Here is a 22,327-nt window from a genome sequence, read left to right as displayed (position 1 = left end):
CACACCTGTACGGCCGGTAGAGTGCTAAGAGTACCTTCCTCAACAGGTGGCAAGAAGGATGAACGGGGACCCTCAAGATTCCCCCTCGCGCTATTATTCCTCAGCCCTCAAAAAGAAAAAAAGAAACCTCAGCTAGTGAATCAGCCAGTCAGTCTCCCTCATCAGGATGGATGACGGCCGTGATTTGCATATGGACCTGAAGTAAACAAACGGGGAAAGCAGCTACGGAAATGGATTGTCAATAAATAACTTCCAGTGAAACCTGAATTTTTTTCCCACATATGTATCTTTTCGCAGATCCAGTTGGGGAGTGTTCAAGTTAGCACAACCTGGCCTTAAATACCGTGCAAAACACATAGTAAGCATTTTGCTTTCATTTATGTCGTCAATGGTTTCAATGGGGATGACTCATCCTTCCTCTTTAACACTCTGTTCTAATATGGTTTACTATAAATAATGCAGAGAAAGAGAGAGAGGCTGAGGGATTGAACACCAGGCCTCTGCACAGCCAGATCACTGAAGACCCACGTCCCACAGACAATCCCAGGGGTGGCCCTCAGGCAGAGGAAAGGAAAACGCCTCTCTCCACTCTCCAGGTATTCAGGGCACATAAGACCGTTAGAGAAGGGGACTCATGCGTGCTGAGGATGGGCCAGGTGCCAAGCTGGGATTTAATACTCAAGCCCCTTTAACCTTCTAGAGCCTTCCCAAGAAACAGAGATTGGGTGCAAATGCAGGCCACCAGCCTCCAAGGCCTACTCCCTCAGAGTGTCAAAACCCAATGCATTCTTTCTAACCCCAAACTACATATCCTGACGGTGGTACATTTTCTAATGACAGAAGTGCCTCTTGGGACCCCAAACTCACAGGAGGTCAAACCACAAAAGCAGAAACATCACAGCAATAAGAGGAATCCGCCCCAGGCCCAGGCAAACGGTGACGGCCGTTGGAAATCACTAGCCCCTTGGCCTTGTTCACCTCCCACTTACGAAGCGAGGCTGACGTTCACCCTGGGGCGGAGCGGACAAGCACTCTCTGCACACTCTTTCCAGAACCTACCTTCAGAGTCAGACACAGTCATCCAATGTCATCACTCACAATATTCACCAGATCTGTCATCGAATTATTTTGACCATTTCCAAAAGTCACATCTACTCTCCCAAAGGGCAAGGCAAAAAGAACGTGGCACAGACCTTGGAAAGGATTCCGAAGGAAGATTTCCAAAGTGTTTAGGGCTGTGGCGACATCCCAGGATTATGTGATCACTTACTGGATCTGCAGGCTTCTTTAGAACAGCAGCAGAACCTCAGTTAGGTCATTAGCTTATTATCTGGTCTGCGGGCTGCCGGCACAGGGTTAGAACTCTCAGCAATTCGGCAGTGCCCAAAACAAAAGACTGCACGGATTCCCTCCATAGTTTCTCCTCTGGGCCAAAACAGCAGGCTTCTCAAGGGCCTAGTTCATAGCACAACAGCGCCCATTTACAAAGAAGCTCCACTGTGCTACACACTTTACACGGTCTATCCAGACGACCACCTAAAAGGTGTTGATCTCACTTTGTACAGAACAAGGAAATGGGAGCTCAGAAAGGCTAAGTCACCTGTTCAAGGCACAGGGTGAATTCTGGAGCCTGGGTTCTCACCCAGGACACCTCATCCTAAGGCCTCTGCTCCTCCCATCATCACACGGTCCCTAACAAACACCACCCGTAGCCATGTCCTGGACAGCCTCTTCCTTGAGTAAGGAAACCTCACCCTGTGCCTCGCAATTCCTGGGCTCTATCTTCAGCATCGCACGGACTTTGTGCCAGCTGTTTTCAACCTCCCGGTATGTCTGTCCCAGCAGATACCCCCTGCTCTAAGCAGCCCCCTCCGTGATGTGCAAACATTACAAGGACATCAAAACAAAGCTATCAGCTGGGTTCCTGGCTTTAGCAGCCAGTCCAAACTCTTTTGTCTGACTCTCAGACAGCTTATTGACTAGGTGATGGGGTCAGAAGTTTGCTTTCCACCTAGGCTCTTCGAGAACAGAGTCCTTGGCTGGAAGAAGGAACTGCAGGGCAGGTGGGGAAAATCCACCCAGTAAAGATTTCAGATTTACCCTGTCAGCAAGGAAAAATGTGCTTACCAGCTGACAGCTTGCCGAAACAAGAAAGGGTTAAGGGAGGAAAGGGTAGGAACCGAAGAAGCAAAAACCACCTACCCCTTTCCCCTCTTGTACTAACACGGGCATGGGCAACCCACTCACTGGAATGTTCTCAGAGACTCTGCACATGTCCACATGAAGGAGAAGGAAAGCAGGGGAGGGCAGGAAGCTGATAAGCCGCATGACACATGCGGCTGCATTTTAGAAGATACCTGTTTTCCCGTGTCAGGTGTTTTCACACATCTCCATCCCGATCTGAAAGAGGGTCCTGGCTCCCCACCCGGTCCCTCCTTCCTAACACACACACCCCTCACCCTGACCCCGACAGTTTATCTTTGCCTATTGGGAAAACTGGCATTTATCGAGTAATCTACTCCTCATATATTGTTAAACAGACCACAGGGGTTATCAGTGGAGTTGATACAGGAAGATAAACAGCAACCTCTTATGCAAATAGCACTGGGAATGGGGGACTGGCCACAGGACAAAAATCGGAATTTAGGAGAACATGACTTCTCCCCGGGTGCAACGCTAGAAACCGCAGGGTCCTGGAGAAGGTTTTCTGGATGGATTCTCCTCTCCCTTTCTGGCAGGGAGGGGCAGGTGTGCATGTGTGGAGGTCGAACCTGCTCTGCAAAGACGAGCAGCGACTTCGTGTCTAACAGATCTCCTGTCTGTGACCACAGGCTTCTCCTTCCTGCCCCAGACACTTCATTTCTCCGGGACTTCAGACCCCCTGGAACGAGCTTTGTTCAGAAAGGGAGAGAATCGTATTCTCCAAGGTGGGAGTGGAGTCAGAGGGTGGAGGGGAAAAAAAAATGCATGGAAAACCGGGAGTTCTGGGCTCTGAGACATAATCCACACAATCAGGAGACACTCCCTCCCTGTGGCTCTGCAGATCTGTCTCTCCCTGGCAACAAGCAGGTCCAGGGGGCATCTTCTGAAACCCTTCCCATTATTTTAAGGGCAAACTCACATCAAGAACCCAGAGGTGAGTGGCTCCGAGTGACAAAAGAATCGCATTGAGAGGGACAGGGCAATCTGCTTCTCACACCAGGCTGCAGGCTGGGGAGGGGGAACCGGGAGAATGACAGAATCCAGGGCTGGCCAGAATGAAAGACTGAATGGAATAGCCTAATTTACACAGGAAGTGAGCACTTACCAGACCCTTCATCTCAACACACAAAACCCTCGGCCATATCTGGAAGCAATTACATCCAGTTAACATGATCTGCTTGCCACTAAAATTAACTGCAAACAGAAATATTTTTCACTTTTCCAACAGGGGATGCCAAGGTTTGGCCCACACCAGCTACCCCCAAGCCGTCGAACGTGGCTGTTGGGGAGTGTTTAGCAGCTACCCAGCTCACAAAAACAAAACCCACTCTTGTACCTGTCAGGACACAACAAAGTAAAAGAGTGGATAATTATGAAGGGAGGAAGGGGAGGGAGGGGGAGTGAAAACCATCGTGCTGGAGACTGAGGAAAGAGGCCAGGCACGCGGGCCCTAAATGGGTCTGCAGCGCTCACGAGTCCAGCCCTGGCTCTCCACACTCAACTTCAAGGGAAGGAAAATGTTTTTAGAGACGCTCAATTTAGCAGCGTTTCACATTGTTTTTAGGTCCCATCTTTATCCCTTCTGCCAAGGGGACCGGGGGTGGGGGTATGCAGGGAGGTAGACTCGCAAATGTTAGCAAATCCTTAATTTAGCAAAGCATTTAGGGGACAACTGTCACGATTTCACTTCTGCATTGAGCACTTCCCATCCCTACTCCGTGAAAACACCTTCCAAGCAGCCTTCACCTGCTCCGGGAGGGGCAGGAGCCTCTATTTATTTGAGACGTGAGACGTGCACGGTTTTCCATGCAGAGGATGGAGGAGAAACTTGCCTCCCGTGGGCACGTACACCCCGAAATGGGCCAGCGCCCCATCTCCAAACTCTCCGCCCCCCCCCCGCCCTCCCACCCAGCATCAGCTGCCTCGATGCACTGACCACTCCCCGTCCTTTCTCTCTGCACCCAGCCCGCCAACTGGAGAATAATTTATTTTCCCTGGAGCGACTGTCCATGATGCCAGAGACAGATGGGACAGATTTGCTTTAAACTTCCAAAAGCAGGCATCATCTCCAACCGCTTCCCCGCCACAGGCCCATCATCCCTGGGCCGGTTCACTCCTCTGTCACCAGGGTCCTCTAAAGCAGCAGCAGAGGCCAAGGCAGAAGTAACACATCCATTTGCCAGACGGCTCACAAACATCTCCTCTCAAAGAGGCAGGCCAAAACTTCCCTCGGGAACCAGGTCAAACCCTGCTCTTCTCCACAAACATCACATTTACAAACGTTACTCGCACACAGAAGAAGGAACAGCTAGGTAATTTTTCTTTGATTCCAAGGCTGTGATGAGGAAGGAAGTCTCTGTAGGTGAGACAGGCCCTCCTTTCCAACTTTTTTAAAAACAGTATTACAGGGGCACGTGGGTGGCTCAGTCGGTGGAGCGTCCGACTTCAGCTCAGGTCATGATCTCACAGTTCATGGGTTCAAGCCCAGCATCGGGCTCTGTGCAGACAGCTCAGAGTCTGGAGCCTGCTTCGGACTCTGTGTCTCCCTCTCTCTCCCTCTCTGCCCCTCCCCTGCTCGTGCTCTGTCTCCCTCACTCTCAAAAATAAACACTAAAAAAAAATTTTTAAATAATATGACAATGAGGGAGAAAGAAAGAGGCACATCCTTTCAACGCCGGCCACAGACCGTGCCGCCCCAGGGCTGTTTTTGTCCCGAATGAACCGTCCATGGGTAAGATCAGGACAGCACGATGAAGTCCACATTATAACTTCCTCTCAGATATGAGGAAGCGGGTGGTTAGGTATCTCGCCGGAGCCACAGAGCTTCTAAGAGGCAGAGGATAAATTCAAACCCAGGTTCAACCGCAGACCCAACGCCTCCTTCCCAGCTGCCCAGTCTGCAGCCAACAGTTCCAGAAACTTCTGACACTACAGCAGTGCGAAAGCCAGCCAATCATCGTCCCCTGAAGTCCCCCCTCCCGGGCACAGCCGTGCATGGGGGTCTCTCCTCCACCCACCCCCAGGCTCCACACACCCACAGAGGCACACGCTCAGCTCTGACACTGCACAGCCATCCAGGCATGGAAACGGTTAAGTCGTCCTCACTGAATAAATCAAAAGTTCAAGGCTGCAACATACCACAATGATTCCCTCTTTACATATGACAAGAACCAGAGAGGGGCTGAAATCCCAAGCATCCTGAGCAGGGTCTCCCCGGCCCGCACAGGTTACGCAGCCAGGGTCAGGGCCGCGGACCTTTAGCGGCAACATTCATTTCCTGAACAGGACAAGTTCTCCTGACCATAAAGCTAATAGGAACTTCCTCGCACGGCGAGCTCCGGCTGACAGGGCTACTTGTCACTGGCCACGCAGGAGGAGAGTGCTGGTTCCCATTAGTGGGTTATGATGCCAGGTGCTACTAATAAGGTACATCGGCAAGAAACAAGAGCCTGCTAAGTTGTCTCTCCAACTCTGGAAGTAATCAGGCCCGGCCTTCGGGGTTGGGGAGGGACCTTATTTCAAGAAAGGCTTGGGGAGAGGGGAGGGTTGAGCCACAGTAGACCCCGACAGCATCTAACCTGCTCGACGGCTAAAATAAATACGTTTCAAACAATCCCTCCGCATTTCCCCCAACTACCATAAAAGACTCCCCCAAATTAACACGAATAATGTTCCCCGCGCCCCGCACTCCAGGCCTGACGGATCACCGAGGGCCGTTACGGTCAGCCACATCTGCTTCTCACTATGGCAAAGAGAGTCGTGCCAACACGTTTAATGGCATTAAGATCACAACCCTCAGCTAATCCACTTAGAAGCAGACACTGGGCCAGGGTGGCAGGGGGCTCAGCGAGAGAGCGGCCCCCTTGTCAGGCTGGGGTCACAAAAGAAGCGGGAAGCAGGGAGGCGGCCCCACATGGGAGTCCCTGCTGCGTGCTTTATGTTACCTGGTACCTCGTTTAACATGTTTAAAGCCGCACTGGGAGGTAAAGGACTGAGCTCACTTCAGAGGAGAAGAGCCTGATGATTTGGACAGGTGAATTCATCAGTCCAAATTCACAAGGGAGCACCAACCTTCACACCCACGTCTACCTGACGTCACACCTTGTCCCCTACAAACACGACGGTCTGGCAGTGTGTCTGTCTTGCTCTTGACACGCCTGGTGGTGGTGACCTGTGTACGTGTAACACCCAGTCCTTACGTATGATTTCTGCGGAATCGAAACGGCCCAAAAGGGGCACCCGGCTGGCTCAGTCAGAAAAGCGAGTGTGCAACTCTTGATCTCGGGGTCATGAGTTTGAGTCCCATGTTGGGTACAGAGATTACTTAAATAAATAAATAGACTTAGAATAAAGGAATAATAACTTAAAAATAAAAAATGGCCAGAGGCACCTGGGTGGCTCAGTCGGTTAAGCATCCAACTCTGGATTTCAGCTCAGGCCACGATCTCAGGGTTCACGAGACCGAGCCTCGCGTCAGGATCTGCACAGACAGCACAAAGCCTGCTTGGGATTCTCTCTCCCTCTCTCTTTGCCCCCTCGCCCCCTCTCAAAAGTAGATAAATAAACATTTAAAACACTTTCTTTTAATTACTAACAATAGTAAATGGCCCACAAGTGGGGAGAAGTCTAAGAAACAATTCTAACTGGCCCACAATTTCTCCTCTTCATCAAAATTTCTGTGACCAGGGATGCCCCCACTCTTTCGGGAAGTCCTTCCTCCTAGCTAACTTGGGTTCCTCCTACTGCAAAGCTGGACACAATCCATTCCTGCCGAAGGAAATGGGAGTCTTGAGGTCAGAGTCGACAGCCAGCTAGAAATTTAGAATCGAGCAGGTTCTGGCGAGTTTCCAGCCGAAGTTTCCATACTGACAATAAAGTACCGAGTCCCCTGCTTGCAGCTGCAGAGATAACCCTCACGTAGGCAAAACCCAACCATAGTTTTTCCAGACTGAGCCAGCATAATAAGGACACTGGGGCTTTTAAGGGGAAACAGTAGAAAGGGGAATTTCTGATTATGCTGGCATGAAATTAACAGCATGGAATTTTTATTTTTGTAAGTGGGTTTCTTTTTCTCTCCCATTTTCTGTTTTTTGAGTCAGCATAAAGGGCCCCCATCACCAGAAGCTGGTCTCTCCGGGTCGGTAAGGGATGATGCAGGATGAAGTTCTCCTGGCACTTGTGTGGCCCCGACCCCCGAAGACCTGAACCCTCTGAAGCAAACAGCCCCCTAGCTCCTTTCTTCCTCGCGAGCCACCAGAGGGGACCGAGAGATGAGCCCCCTGGTCACCGACTGCAGGAAACACAGAGCCGGTCCTTCCTGATCCCTCCTTCCCTTCTGATTCCATCAGGGGCTGCCGGTCCAAGCAGGACATTATAGGAAAAACAGTGAAGCTCAAAGCCCTGAGCACAAGCCCTGGCCCCACCATGGACACATCCATTGACCTCTCGTGCTTCCCTCTGCCCATCAGGGAATTCACAACTAATGTCCCCCTTACAAGGCAGCCAGAGCATGTGAGAGTCTGCCTCTGAATGCTCTGAGCACAGAACCTGGTAAGTACCAAGCCCCGAAAATGCCGTTTGCCAAACCCACCATCAGAAGCATTCTGCACTGGCAGTGGGGTCAGGGAGGAGCTCTGGAAGGCCCGGCCACCGCAAGCCCAGCCTTCCCTCAGTAAAGTGGGGCCTGTGCTCCTTGTCTGTGCCTCGACCACAGCGATGTGCTCGGCGGGCCACACGCACGGGCTCTCGGGTACTGGGTGAGCCTGCCTGGCAATTGGAACTGAGGCCGGTGGAGTGCTGCCCAGCTAAATTTAAATGAGAACTGGAATGACTCATCAGGCTTCAGGTCAATGGGACAAAGAGTACCCTGGCCACCAGGGTACAAGGAGATCAGCTTCTTTGGGGGGGGGGGGGGAGTGCACGTGCTCACGGTCGTCAGCCCCACATGGTGTCTGAGCCGCAGTTTTTATCAAACGCCTCGGGAGGGAAAACAGGACCTGGCCCGACACAAACACGGTTCCCACCCTGCACTGCCTGTGTGCCCCGTTTCACAACAACAGCAATAAAAACACAACAGCAAACATGTAGGGAACACTCACTTCGTGCTACTGTTCCTTGCATTTGACATGTATTTGCTGATTAATCCTTGTAACAACCCAGTGGACAGGTTCTGTCATTATTCCCCTCTTACCCGGGAGCAAATAGGCACAGAGAGGTTAGGTAACATCACCACGGTCACACAGCTGGTGAGCGGTAAAATCAGGATTCTGGCCCAGATAAGTCTGATCTGCTCAAAACGCACATTCACCGTGAGTAAAACATCAGAGGGTAAGGCAGTGGGGTTGCTATGGTCAATTTTTCTTTCTACCAAAATAACTGTCATTGAGTCACGGCTTCCACCTAATGCCGCTGAAACAGAACCTGAGAACACCTTCTGTTATTGAGGAATGTTCTGGAACCCTCCAACAGGCACACTGAGGCACACCTGCATTCATTTATCAAGACTCTTAGCTCTCACCCTTGGGCTTTCAGATAGACTGGTTTTAAAGTCATTTATTTAAAAAAAAAAAAATTAAAACTGATTGGAAACGTTTGCCTCCTGAATTAGCAAGAAAGGAAAGATTTGTGAATGGAGTTTGATTTTAACAGTTTAGGATAATCACTATTTTAAAGATTCATAAATAGAGTTCCTAGAACAAGCAGAAGGAAAACGTGTGGCTGAGCTGAACACTCTTCCTCTCCCTCCAGCAATTAGCAGCTCCATCCAACAGTGACAGCAAACGTAAAGGGACTTTTCACACGGAGACGAAAGACGCAGTCACTTGCCTCCACTGGAAATAAAACAGAAGAAATCGTCTTCAAAATTTCCCAGAGTGCCATCTAGATCCCAGACGACTCCGCAACCCTACGCGAGTAAAAGTTTTAAAAAACAAAGGGCGGACAGAATCAAATCAAAGAGACCCCCGCCTATTTCAGCTGGCTGACTGCCAGCCCAGATTCCAAAACAGAGCAAAATTCAATCAGCCAAAAGGACTTCACGAGAATGTGAGTGAGTATGCACGGAAGGGGCAGAACTCAACAATCCAGAAAGAGCTCATCCAAGCACCTAGTTCTACAAACCAAGGGATGAGCCTCCAGATGAGAGAGAGACCAACAGTGGTCTCACGGCCAAAACCCGTGGAACAGAGGCTAGAGGCCCGGTCCACGCCCCAGCCCCACACAACGCCATGAAGCCTCCTGCCATCCTCCGAACTTCACAGCTAACGACTTCTCCAAAGGAAGACCTCCAGGAGTACAGGAGGTTATAATCGCTAAGTCATTCATCATCCCCCAAAAGGCCACTTCCTGGAAATAGAAATGGATTCAGAAAGGATTGGGGCAAATCTGTGAATGACAGAACAACCATAAATAGCTACTCAGAGAAGTCGGGCTCTGCCTGACCTTTAGGATCGACGTCAAGGAAGATGGCCACAGCCTCCGACGCTGGTATCTTCGGGATGGTGTTGGCACCCAGAGACTAGGTCAGATGGATCTGACCCAGAACGGCAATGCCCATGTGCTTATATGGCCTGGCGCAAAGTACCCAGGACTGGGAATCAGAAGGCCAGTTGGGCTCCTGACTCTATCCATTTATAGCTTCGTGACCTTGGCCAAGTCACTCACTGGCTCCAAAGCTCAGTTTCCTCGTCTGCAAGTTGGGGCTGAAAATGGTCCACAGTCCCACTAGATTACCCAAAACCCTTGGGTGCTTCAGAAATCCAAACTGTTCAGATTTCAGAAAGGTACTACGGGTCCTATGGTATTCACCAGTCCCAGAGGAGTCTAGGGAAGCACTCTGTAATCAAACACATTAATATTTTTGCAGCAAAACATATGAATATTCAAAGCAGGTGGGATAAATATAGCCTCACATCAGTTCAGATCAGGTTTTGCCACTAAATGAGTTGCACAAAACCTTTCAGCTTTCAGGGCTTCTCTGACTTTACATTCACAGATAGGGAATGACGGACCTGTACCCACTTAGGGGAGGCTGTGGGGCTGAGAAAATCATTAAAAGTGCTTTGCAAAGAAGAAAGTGCTACAGCTGATAAACGACACGGTTAGTATTACGGCTGCGTCACCAGCAGAGTTTGGTGTGACCTCAGAGGTGCCTGAAGCACCGGCAGAAGGATGAAAGGCGACCAAGAGTTAAAGGCAACCGCTAAACTCCCCAAAGTGGCCGAAACCAAGGTCAACAGCTGCTGGCCCTCCACATGGTCAACCACTGAAAACAGAACAACTGGTCACCTGAGACAGACCGAGGCAAAGAGCCAGGCCAAATCTGTCATCTCAATTATGTGGCTCATGCACCCTAGAGCTGGCCCCAAGAAGCCTCCGGGAAGGGCTGCACACACAAGTCCAGGGAGCTGGCTGAGATCACTTCTTGTGTTTCCTGAGCATCTCTTCGAGACCCAGGCTGGAGTTCCTTCTGTGCACGTGCAGGAGATCCCCTCTAGCTGGTCTAAGGGTCTGCTGTAGAAGGTCCAGAGGCCCCTGGCAAACCAGACCCCGCACTCTGATTCTGCAGCACTCGATTCAGAAACATATTCAGAGAAGGCTATGGGAGCCTGGGGAGGCTGAGGGCTACGAATGAAGCCTGGGTTCACACCTAAGTCAACCACACTGCCCCCTGTAATCTTATCAACACGGGTATAGAACTCTGAGAAAGAGTAGGTGCACCTGGCCCAGGTGAGCTGATGCCTACATCAGATCCAGATAAGCCTTCATGCAGAACAGCTCCAGCCTTTCAGAGACAGAGAGAGAAAGGAGAGAGATGAACATAGAGGGCAGGCCAATCCCAATCTTCCAGAAGCGTGCTGTGACCCTGCCTCCCTCAGATACCATCCCCTGTGATGTGAGCACAGTGGAGGAGGTTGCAGTATCCAGACCTTTCTCCTGCATCTGCCCAGAGAATGCTGCTGGTCTTTGGGCGTGCTGCCCTTCTGGATCCTCCAGGTAAGTAAGCCCCATTTAATTTACGGAAGGAGTGTCTTTGTCCAGTCTCTCCATCAGCCTGTGACTACAGAGGATACTGCCTGCGCAGGGACCCATTGCAGGGACTACGACTTCGCTGTTCTGTCTGCGCGAGTCGCGCCAACAGGCTCTCTCATCAGCCTGGGACGGAGGGACCCTAGTGGCAGGATTCACACCAGGCTCTCTCCCTCCTGCACCACTTCCCAGCCCACCCCACCTCCTGCCTCTCCAGGCCCTTCACGACCACCGCAGCATACAGGCAACAGTTAACTGCTGGGTACTCAACCTTCAGCAACACTTTAGTCTTTGGCTTAAAAGTAAAATAAAATAAAACCTGTCGCTTGCTACTTTGTCACGTTCATCACTGCTATGTTTCCAGTCAATTGCACAGCCTCCCAACCAAACCTCCCCCTCCGATTGTTTTGTCTCTCCTTTTGTTTGTACTAGTGGTTGTGAGAAACAGGAAAGTAACACCCGCACCCAGGAGCTTGGAGGGAGAGAGGAAAAGCCTCCCCCAAAGTACAACTCATCAGGAGCCAACGGGCGGCTAGGGGGAGCAAGGGCCTAGAAGCCGCAGGAACATTTTCTCCCCTTCCCGCTTTCTTCAGTCCTCACAGCTTTCCACCCGGGGCACTGTCCTCAGCTCTAGGTTCTCAGGCTGCACCAACTTCCTTTCCACCCTCAGTCAAAAGCCCATTTGCCGTGTCAGCAGCCCACAGCTGAGGATCCCTGGACCAGTGCCTCGCCGTCATAAGTTCCCAGGGACAGGGACATTCTCTGCACCGCCTTGCGGCCAGCACAGCCCCAGTGGAAGGCAGCGCTGTGGATACTACACTCTAGAATTCTAGAAGCCAAGGGAGGCAATGTGGAGACCTGAACAAGATGGGGGACCAGCAGGTCGGTCCGTCACCAGCACACAGTGTCACTCACTGCTCTGGGGATTTCTAGATGTTCCTTCGTCAATTCAGCCCCACGCTGTGCAGACCATCTCCATTTTTAACAATAAAACAAAACTCGGAAAGGTTACATAACTATCCCACGCTCTCCCGGCGAGACGCGGCTAGGTCCACAGCCAGGCCTCCGCCTCTCCCCAAGAGGACAGAGGGTCCCACAGAATAGGAGCCTGGACGGACCTCCTGGGAGAGTGGGATCTTCTGTGGCCCTCCCAGAAAAAGACGCCATCAGGACCAGAGGACAGCCAGACCCAAAAGAACTTTCCACCAGACCCCGTTTCTCATCGTACCTATCTGAAATAATCGACATCCGGAGAAGATGAGAAATCTATCTGGTCAAGTTTGGGGAGGGGGGTTTCCTCTCTAGGAAAGTTTGAGCAGACACTGACACATCCTCGGTCTATTTCTGGGTGGTGCAAACATCGAGAAGATACACTCAGCGGCGGTTATTTTTCACACCCACCGGAAAAACTCGGCTACGGTTGGTTCAGCGGCACTTTCCGCAAGGTAGGTCTCAGAGCCACGGATCAAGCAGAGGCGTGGGAGCAGGTTCCGGCTGGTGTCGGGTAATCGCTGACCCCCAGGTGCCTGCCCGGCCCCCACACCCTCTCACTCACATGCCCTCCCGTACCTGAACGGGCAACAGAGCAACAAGGAACGGGTGGAGGAAGACGGTTGCCCAAGAACCCACCCCAGATCAGCCAAACAGCGGGCAAGAGGGTGTGTAGGAAATGTTACCATGGATGACCACCAAACTGGATTTCCTGACACCATTCACCTGACCCAGGGACCAGAGGATAAAATGATGGATATATCATCACAGCAGGTGCAAGTGAAAACCAAACCCACTACTGATCCTGCCCATGTTTACTCTACTCATGAGCAATTCTCAAAACCCTGTGTTCTGTAGACAATACCCTCTTCAGCACGGAGCGACTCCAAGAGGCAGCAAAGTACAAGGAGGCTAAGACCTGAATTCGAATCCAACCCTGTCTCTTACTCTGTGTGACTCTGGGAAAAGGTCTTAGCATCCTCCTACATGAAAGAAGAACATTCCCACCTCAGGGGACTGCTGTAACAAAAATGGGACTCCACGTAAAGCATTTAGTATTGAACCAGGCAGGTCATAAAAGCTCAACGTATGGTCATTTCATAGAGAAAGTGACAGGAGCCAGAGGGGAGCCAATGCTAGCCTGAAGTCGCATTCCATTCAATGTGAGCAGAGATGGGATAAGAGGAAGACGGCTGGCTGCAAAACCAAGACTCTCATACCCATCCTTCCCTCTTGAATTTAAATCAACTCCCTCTAAATGTGCTGGCAAAGGGCAGAGAACGAGCAGGGAAAGGAAACAACATCCCTGGTGAGAAACGTTCACCAGGCACGGCTCACATGGTTTACGTAGCATCCAGCCCCCGCCCCCGTGCCCTCCCCACACTCCGGAGCTGTGGGGACCACAGTCTGGGGACCTGGGGACCTATGTGCCTGAAACCCAGCAACGTGGCCAGATCCAGGCCACGGGACACCTTCTCCCCCAATCCCACTTCTCCTCTTCCTCCAGTTTATCAGTCACTCCAAGCAAAGGGGACCAGACCCAACAGGAGAAAAATCAAAAAGGAGCCCGGAAGCAAAAGGAGAGGAAAGAGCCTGGTAAGAGTCTGGGCCCGTGAGTTCCCCAACACTTAGGAAACACCCAAGGCCCCTCTCACCACATTTGAGACTGTGCCCTCCCCTCCCCCCACCCCCCCACCCCCTGGGACTTAGAAACTCAGTGTCTTTTCACAAAGAGCACGGAGGACAAGGGGCCAGGCCCCAGGGCTAGGGAGTAGCTGGGCACGAAGGCACAAAGGCAGGGTGTCGGGAGCCAGAAGCCTGGGGCTGGGCTGCGAGATGCGGGGCTACAGAGGGCCCTACCTGTGCTGTTCCACGGCCTCGTTGTCAGGAAGCTCCACCCCACACACACTGCACTGCTCCCCGATGGTCCGGCTCTCTGACTTCATGCCCACAGCCAGCTCCCCCAGCTTGCTGAACAGCTCCCTCTGGATGAAGCCCTGGGGCAGCAGCCCCCCGTAGGTGCTGAAGTCCATGGACACGGCCAGGGCAGGCTGCACGTGGAGGCCAGAAGTCACTGAAGACGGCATGCTCAGCACGGCGTCGGCCTTGTGGTTGGGCAACACAGAATAGATGCCCAGGTGTTTCTCGGCCGGGGGCGCAGGGTGCTCCGGTCGGCCGGGGGGGCCCTGGGCAGCCTCGACCGGGGGCGGCAGCTGCTCGGCGCTCTCCTCGCGCCCATAATGCAGCTCCCGAGCGCTGGTGATGACGCTGCTGCGAGTTGGGGTCCCGGGCCCTTCTTTGCTCCTCTCCTCAACCTTGTCCCCGACCGCGCCCACCATGCTGGACTCGGTGGCCCCAGGGCTGTCCTGGCCGGGCACCTCATCCACCTGCATCATCTCCGTCTTCACCTCGGCCACCCCACCGTGCCTGCCACCCCCGGCCAGAGCTGGCTCCTCAGGCCCTGCGGGAGGCTGAAGAGTTCCCTGCAGGAGAGACTGTCCTATGGTCATCAAACTGTCCACCGCAGCCTTGGTGGGACTCATGGCCGAGAGACCAAATGAGCTGGAGACGGAAGGGCTCTGGTCCACCATGGGTCCAGGGAGGCTCTGAGCAGCCACACTGGCGTACCCACTCCCCTCGCTGGAATGCTTCGAGATGAAGATGTTCTTGAGGTACCGAGCTTTGCGGTCCTCCTCCTCCTCGGCCGCGCCGTCCGCCATGGTGGCCTCCGTGTCATTGTCGTCTGAGGCCTGGATGGTCTCCAGGATCTTCAGGCACTGCTCCTCCAGGTACTCGATCTCTAGGATCTCGGCTGCATACAGTAGGTCATCCAGGTCCTCCGCCTTGGCTTGCAGTGTGGCCGTGTACGCATACTCCAGAATCTGCTGGAAGGTCTTTGGCGAGAGGAAGTCCAGAGTATAGTGCTGGCTGTTGCGGTGGAAGAGGATCTCAAACATCTTGCTGGTGCAGGCCAGCACGGTCCGGTGGGCATGGAACTCCTGGCTGTCCACCATGATGACCACATCGCACAGCGTCCCGGCCAGACGCATCTGGTTGGCCTTGCACAGGAGCCCCGTGGGGTGGCTGGGGTTCTGCAGCTGGATCATGCCCATCTTTGTCAGATCCATGGTGCTCCCCTCGGCTCAGGCATGAGGCTCTCTTTCCTTCCTGGCTCTGCGTGACGGGGCTGGGTGGGTTTCCTGGGCCAACCGAGAGGGCTGGAGGGGACGGGGCGGGTGGAGGGATGAGAAAAGAAACCAGAGAACGAAACACAGATTAGTTAGCGTCCTTCAAAGTAACGACTCAACACAGAACCCCCATAAGCACCACCCCCCCCACCTTGAGACAGCCTTGGTGAATTTAACGGAAAGAAGGGGAGGAAGCTTCCTAGAACTCTGCACATCTGCCTTTACAAGCCCGGGTACGAAGAGGGTAAAGCCCAGGTTCTGCCACAGCATCTGCTTCATTCGCTGCTCTGTGACATCTGTTACATGAGCTGAGACGAAGTCCTAGGAGTCCTGGGCTTGCTTTGCATGGGAGAACGAGGGGCTCCTGCACGTGGGCAATGTGCATTAGGAGGAAGTGCCCGGTGCAGAGGTTGACCCCTTCCTTCGGCCAACTAAAGTGATCAATCTTACTCTGAACCCCCTGTGCAGTAAACCTCATCTTCTAAACAAAGTTTTTCTAAATCCTGCCTCACTGTGACAGCGGGAGGAACACGGACAGGCCCACCTGGAGCCGGCAGCCTATAGTCCCGGCCCCCACAAATCCGCAAGCAAGGGCTCTCTGCTGGCCCATCTCACGGCCAGCCAATGCCTCCTAGGCCTCTGCCCTTCCTCTCTTCTCAGGGCTGCAAGGGATAGACACACCTCCACCCCGACCCCCTCCTCCTCCTTAGGCAACAACAGGAACACACACACACACACACACACACACACACACACACACCCCGCACTAGCCTGGCTTACTTCCACCTGTAGGTGCCTCAGAGCTACTGTAGACGCAATCCGAAACCTGCACTGTGCCTGTGCACCTACTCATAAGAGATGCCGCACCTACCTCCTGCCCACAGGTGCCGAGTGGACGAGAGGATCTACAAAACGTAGGAAAATGGGTCACGAAAGACCTAGAGAGAGAGAGATCATAGGAAATGTGCACCCCTATAGCCAGGAGTGCATGTGCAAAGTACGTGAACTCCAAGTGTGTCCAGAGACTCCCAGGTCCTGTGCCCAGAACACCAATTGATGCTGGACGCTGCATGAAGGCACCAGAAGTGATTCTGGCACCACCATCTACTATGTGAGTTACTACCAGTATGAAAAGAGCGCAGGCTGGGAGACAAAGGCCTCTCCCAAAGCCTCCTTTTGGGTCAGTAACAGGGCTCTGGGACTCCCTAACCGGCTTAAAGTGTTAGAAAGACCTCACCCAGATCCAGGTGTCCCTCAGTCTATGCCTTGCCGAGGCCAACACTGCGGTGAAACCAACTGGAAGCAGAGCACAGGCTCTCCCTGGCTCTTCAAACACTGTTTGCCTCCGCCCCCAAAAGGAGCCCTATTGGCTCCGGAGCCAGAAATCTCACGCAGAAAGGGTTAACAAGACGGCTAGTAAAGAGGCTTTTGCTGCCCTCCATGGGGTGGGGAGTAAGGCCGTCAAGAGTGGAACTGCCACTCACCGGCGCCTTGCCACCGCGCGCCTTCCTGCAGACCTAAGGGCTTCGGAGAACTAGGACGGGCGATGGAAAGAATGGAAGCTGAGCTACCCGAATTCCTTCTCCAAAGCAAGCGCCCTAAGTTCTGCGAGCAATCGGGGTGCTCTCGGTCAGCCGACCCCCACCCATGGCTCGGCGCCCGCGGTTGTGCGGGCGCTGGCTGCAGCGCCCAGCGCGGCGGCGCGAGGGAACGCCGGCGCTAACCCACAGGAGCTCTGGGGATCGATCCCGCTCTCACACGCCCCCAGTCCCAGCCACCCCCACGGAGACTTGGAAGCGACTTCTGCAAAGTTGGGGAAGCAACTTTTCCCGGGGAGCCGGACGGCAGGGGAGAAAAAAAAAAAAAAAAAGGAGCCGGGTTAAGGAGGAGGAAAAGCAAAAGAGACCCGGACGAAAGGCGAGAGTCCGGGCGGGCTGGACGCCTGGGCGAGAGCGCGAGGAGGCGGACCCGCCCCGCCGCGAAGGGGAAGCACAAAAGCCCGACAGCGAGTTGTGGTGGAAGGAAAGGCGAGAAGGGATCTGCCCGCCCTCCCTCTCCGCCCCAGGGCCGTGACCCCCGGCAGCGACAGGCAGGGCGCCCAACCCCGGCACGCTGCGAGCGTCCCGGGGAGCGGGCCAGTGAGTCGCCGCACCGCGCGTCCGTGCGTTCCAGTGGGTCCGCGGGCGGGCGAGACGGTGCGCATTTCGAGCGCATGCGGGAGCGTTCGAGAGGCTGTGCGAGCGAGCCGCCGGCGCGCCAGGTTGGGGAACGCATCCCGAATGCATCAGGTGCAGAGCCGAGGCACCCACCGAGCGCGGCTGGGCGCACAGCGAGCTCCGGTGCCACGGCCGGTCCTACCGAGAGCCGAGGAGGGCCCAGAGCCCAGGAGACCCTCTGGGACTCCGCCACGGCCGCCCCTCCCCCCCCCCAAACGGGTGGGGAGTCAAGTCCAATCCAGAAAAAAGCCCACCACGTTTTTCAAAGAGAAAGAAAACCCAAGTGAATCCGAGTCCTGCTCCCCTCCTCCTCCAGATCCACTCCTCGGATCCTAGCTTCCCAGCCGGCGGGCGAATAAACACAAATAAACCACAACCCTATCGCGCCCGCGCACCGGTCCGCATACATATGAGCACCCACCGGCTCCCCGCTCCTCCGCCGGCCGCTGGTCGTACAAAGCCTCTGGTTCCCCAACCCTCCGCTCGCGCCCTCAGCCTTCGCAGACCGCTCTGCCCCCCACCTCTCGCCCCGACCCTGCCCTAGGGCGGAAGGGTCGGGGAGGCAGCTGCGCCCAAGCTGACAGCCGGAGCTCCACTTCTAGCCGACCCCCAACCGGCGGTGGCGACGGCTGCCGCCGCAGGAAAGGAACAAGCCAAATAAAATAAGGCACGAGCCCAGCGGCCGAGTGGCCGAAGGGAGCGCGCCCCTCGGACCTCTCCAGCCCCGGGGCGCCCCGGCGCGCGCCTACGGCTGGGCGGTGCGCCCCTCCCGGGCCCCTCACTCACCGCTGCCGAGCCGGGCGCTGGGGGTGGGTGTGCGTGCCTCTTGGGGGGGGGGGGGGGGCCTGTGTCGGGGAAGGGTGTTGCTGGGAACTGTTGCTCTCGGTATCACGGCGGCAGCGGCGGCATCGCCCGGCAGTTCGCAGTACCCGCTCTCATCGCCCTCAACTCCTCTCTGCTGCGAGGTTAGCAAATCACCACCGGCTGCGGCGCCTCCGCCGCGTCCCACGTCAACGCCGAGCCCCCTCCCCTGCGAGGCCCCGGCGCCTCTCCATCTTTAGTGCTGGCGGCCGAACCCGGCTCGCTGCCCACAGCTGCCCCCCTTCCCTCCCCCCTCCCGCGCCGTCCCCGGGCTCAGCCCGCCCACCCCGCCCCCCCGCACTGGCCGAGCCCGCGCGCGCTCCCCGCCCCACCCCTCCCCTCCGTTCCGCCGCCTCCCCTCCCCTCCCTTCTCCGCGCGCCGCGCTCCGGGCTTCGCCTGACATCTAGCTGCTGCTGGGGCGCCGGCGGCTGCCGCTCACCGGCCCAGCGGAGAGGAAAGAAGGAGCTCGCGGAGAGAGCAGTGTCGGGGACTCGGAATCCTTGGCGGGGGCAATGGAGGTGAGGGGCGAGGAGCAGCCCCCACCTTCGACCCCAGGTTTTTAATTTCCTTTGGACGCGGGTTTTGTTCTTCCCTGCTGCCCCGGGCGCGGAGTGTCGTCCCCGGCTCCGGTGTTTGCCCGGATTCAGTGTGTGTCATCTCGCCTTTCACTTTTCTCCGGGCTCGGGGCTGCATCCCCTGTACCCCGACATCAGTTGCAGAAGGGCCCTTTCTCAGCCCGAGCCCAGGCCTTCTGTGTCTCCAGGCACTGAGCAGCCCGCTTGCGAGAAGTCTCCAGGCGCAGTTCCCAGGCCCTGGTGAGCCTGGTGCCAGGGGGATCCGCGGAGATCAGTCGTCGAAGGGAGACCCCTCCCGCGTTTTAGCTGTCGCGATCCCTGGAGGCCGAGGTCGTGAGGCCCCCTCCCAGTCTTGAGCATCCCTTGGGCTTTGCCCTCCTGGGAATCGGTTGGAAACAGTTCCCAACAACTGCTCCCCGCTCAGCGCAAAGTCTTCAGGGGGCGAGTGAAAGCTTGAAGAAGCTTAGAGCCCCCCTCCTCCCCGCCCCCACCCCCACCCCGCAAGTGCCTCCTCCTCTCAGCTGGCCGCTGCACTTAGAGGGTGGCGTTGAGATCACTAAGCCAGGGGTAGAGCAACCAGAAGAAATCTGTCTTTCCTCCGGCGCTGCAGAGTCCCCTCTCCCCTCCCCCACCCCCCCTCACCCCCCGCAGTTTCTCTGGACTTGGCGAAAGTAGGGGGCACGAGGTGGGAAGCTCTCTTCTGGACACCGGCCTTTGAGGCTCCCGGGATCTTGGGAGTGAAGGTGGTGGTGGAGAGCGCCCTCCTTGGGTCTCCGGACAGTCAGCCTTGGAGGTCAAACAGTCTTAGCAACGCGGGGCTTCGGTCCCAGAGACCAGTCCCCACGCTCCGTCCCCGACGCGCCGGCGGGTCAAAGGTTTGCGCTGGACTCACACATAATCGCATTCCTATGCTTGCCTCTGGTACTGTCCCAGACCTAAAGTCAGGCCCGAAGGACTGTAGGGTCATGGAAGGTGGCAGACACCAACTAGAAGCAAAAATCTGCTTCTGGGCAGCCGAAGGCCAGAATTGGAAGTGCTCAGTGTTAGCTAGAGTGCTGAGCCAATTCCATCCCCGCGAGTATGCTCTTGTCTCTTCCTAGCAGGGAAAGTGCTCAGCCCTGCAGGAGTCAGGAGAGAAGAAGGCAGAGAAGCACCCTTGGGAGTGAAGGGAGGCAGCCAGTTACCCTCTGATAGCAGTGAATAGAGCAACGTCCAACCCAACCCTGGAAAAGCCTGGTCCCTGGGTGTTCATTTTGATTAACAATAAAGAGCAATAATTCCTGTTTACAAACTGTTTTCTCTAGCTAAGGTCTGCACTGTCTTCGAGGGGAAAGAGACTTAAAGAACTGGTCTGCAGGGAGAGCACGAGGAGAGGGACCTAAGAGAAGAAAAACCTCACCAGGAGAAGAGAAGAAAGTCATTGAACTTCTTGAGCCTCTGCCCAGACGGTGCCTGCTGAGGGTTGCTGCCTTGCTGTCCACACCCACGTACCAGCCCCTCCTAAGTGCAGTAGCAGGAGAAGCCCGCAATTAACCCTTGATCCTAATCTCCTATTAATCCTCAAATCAGAGTAAGGGAGAAGCCCCGGAAACAATGGGAGAGCAAGAACAATCCCTCCGTGGCCCTGGACTCCCCCCCCCACCCACTCCATGCCACATTCACTCTATGTGAAAATCTCCCTTGCTTCATAAACTCTGCCCATTAAAAAGCCCAGCCCTTGTTAGTAAGTGTTAAAGAGAGATTAATGCCTGAATTTAAGAGGTGGAGGAGGTAACAAAAAGGCGAGGCTGTGGGCTGAGAGCCAGCATTGGGCTCCAAGCATTTCCACTTAGTGCTGCAGGCAGGCTGCGCAGCGGTTTGATAAGGTTTATTGGGCCCAGATAAAGTAGCAGCTCCCCCACCAAAACTGGCACCATTTGTAGCCAGAGCCGTGTCCTTGGGTCCCCCGAAGGCTGATGAGAATCCCCAGTTCAGAGAGCTCATATGGTGGGGCACCTAAAAACAAGCAGGATGGAAAATTACAGGAGAAAACTCTCCTCTCTCTCTCCCTCTCATTCTGTCTCTCTGTCTCTCTCTCTGTCTGATGCTCATGTATTGGTTGTGATTTTCTTTCTTTTCTTTTCTTTTCTTTTTTTTTTTTTTTTTTTTTTTTTACTTCTTTTCTTGAAGGGTATGGTAAGAGAAGCTGGGACATCAGCTGGGACAGGTCTAAAAATAGGAGAGACCTCAGTCTTGTGGGGAGGTCATGCTGGAGACAGGGGAATAGATGGATTGACCTTTGAATAGAATTCCATGTTAAATCTTGTCATTCTCTCATCTCCTTCTTTATTCCCATACCTCCCACAGGTATGAGCCTTTCAGAGCTCAGTTTGTGGAAGAAGGGGATATATTAGGTCTAAGGGATCTTATAGGGAGGAGACCGTGGGAATAACTCGTTGTGAGCACCGACTATGAATCTTAACACATTACCTATATTGTATGATGTAATCCTAGTAACAACCCTATTCAGGCAGGTGCCATTATTTGCCCCATTTTTCAGATGGGAAAACTGAGGCTTGAAGCAGTTAAGCATTTCACCCAAGACTGTAGGGCTAGTGAACATCAGAGCTGAGGCTTCAAATCAGACCATTCTGACTACAAAGCTCTTGATCTTAACTTCTAGATTGTATAAGCCTCTGGCAAGATAGAAAAAGGAAAACAGCTTTTGATTTTCCTTCTCTTAACTCCACTGAGGCCAAGAGCTACACAGCCACCAGGCAAGCTGACGGCCAAACCATTTCCCATTGAATCAGACCACCTGGTAAACAGACTTAGCTCACTTTCCCTCCTTCCCCAAAATCGCAGGCAAAAGTTGAGGAGGGAGTTTTGAATTACAATAAAGCTTCAACCGAACAGATTGCCCCTGAAGAAGGCTGTGTTATTCTGTATTCTGATTGTGTGTTAATGAAATGTTGCAATTCATTTCGTTCCAACACCTCAGCTGGAAAATAGTTGTAAAATTTAAAGGTAGACTTTCCTATCATGATAAATAAATCAAGGACTCCTACCTCTGGGCGAGCAGCAGCCACTTTGCATACTAAAACCTTGAGATGAGTGCGAAATAAAGCCTTTTTGAGGAGGGATACCAGCAGTGGAGCCCCTGAAAGGAAAAAGTCTCCGGAGCAATTGAGAACTCCAGGTTGCCAATGGGAGATGCACCAGCTGTCACATGCACTCTTAGATCTTTGACCCACTGGGGACTCTTGGGGGAAGATACAGTAGACTTAT

At 54.1% G+C, this 22,327-nt stretch overlaps 1 protein-coding gene across 2 annotated transcripts in view; it reads right to left on the bottom strand.

Annotated features, from left to right (window-relative positions):
* Positions 1-18,695, bottom strand: part of ZBTB16 (zinc finger and BTB domain containing 16) — a 190,652-nt gene extending 171,957 nt beyond the window's left edge. Inside the window, exons 1-2 of one of the 2 annotated variants that reach the window (XM_030333335.1) lie at positions 18,410-18,695; positions 14,080-15,437 (exon numbers count right to left, since the gene is read on the bottom strand). In XM_030333335.1, coding sequence (XP_030189195.1) covers positions 14,080-15,347 — 1,268 coding nt within the window. In that variant the 5' untranslated portion in view covers positions 15,348-15,437; positions 18,410-18,695. Of the gene's footprint in view, positions 1-14,079; positions 15,438-16,278; positions 16,416-18,409 lie in introns of those variants that run through there. The other variant, XM_032594968.1, reaches the window with a different exon arrangement.
* Positions 18,696-22,327: the final 3,632 nt, after the last annotated feature.

This window comes from Lynx canadensis, chromosome D1, assembly GCF_007474595.2.
Source record: "Lynx canadensis isolate LIC74 chromosome D1, mLynCan4.pri.v2, whole genome shotgun sequence".
NCBI classification, from domain to species: Eukaryota; Metazoa; Chordata; class Mammalia; order Carnivora; family Felidae; genus Lynx; species Lynx canadensis.
The sequence above is the reverse complement of the archived record's forward strand: the minus strand, read 5'-3'. Positions and strand labels throughout refer to the sequence as shown.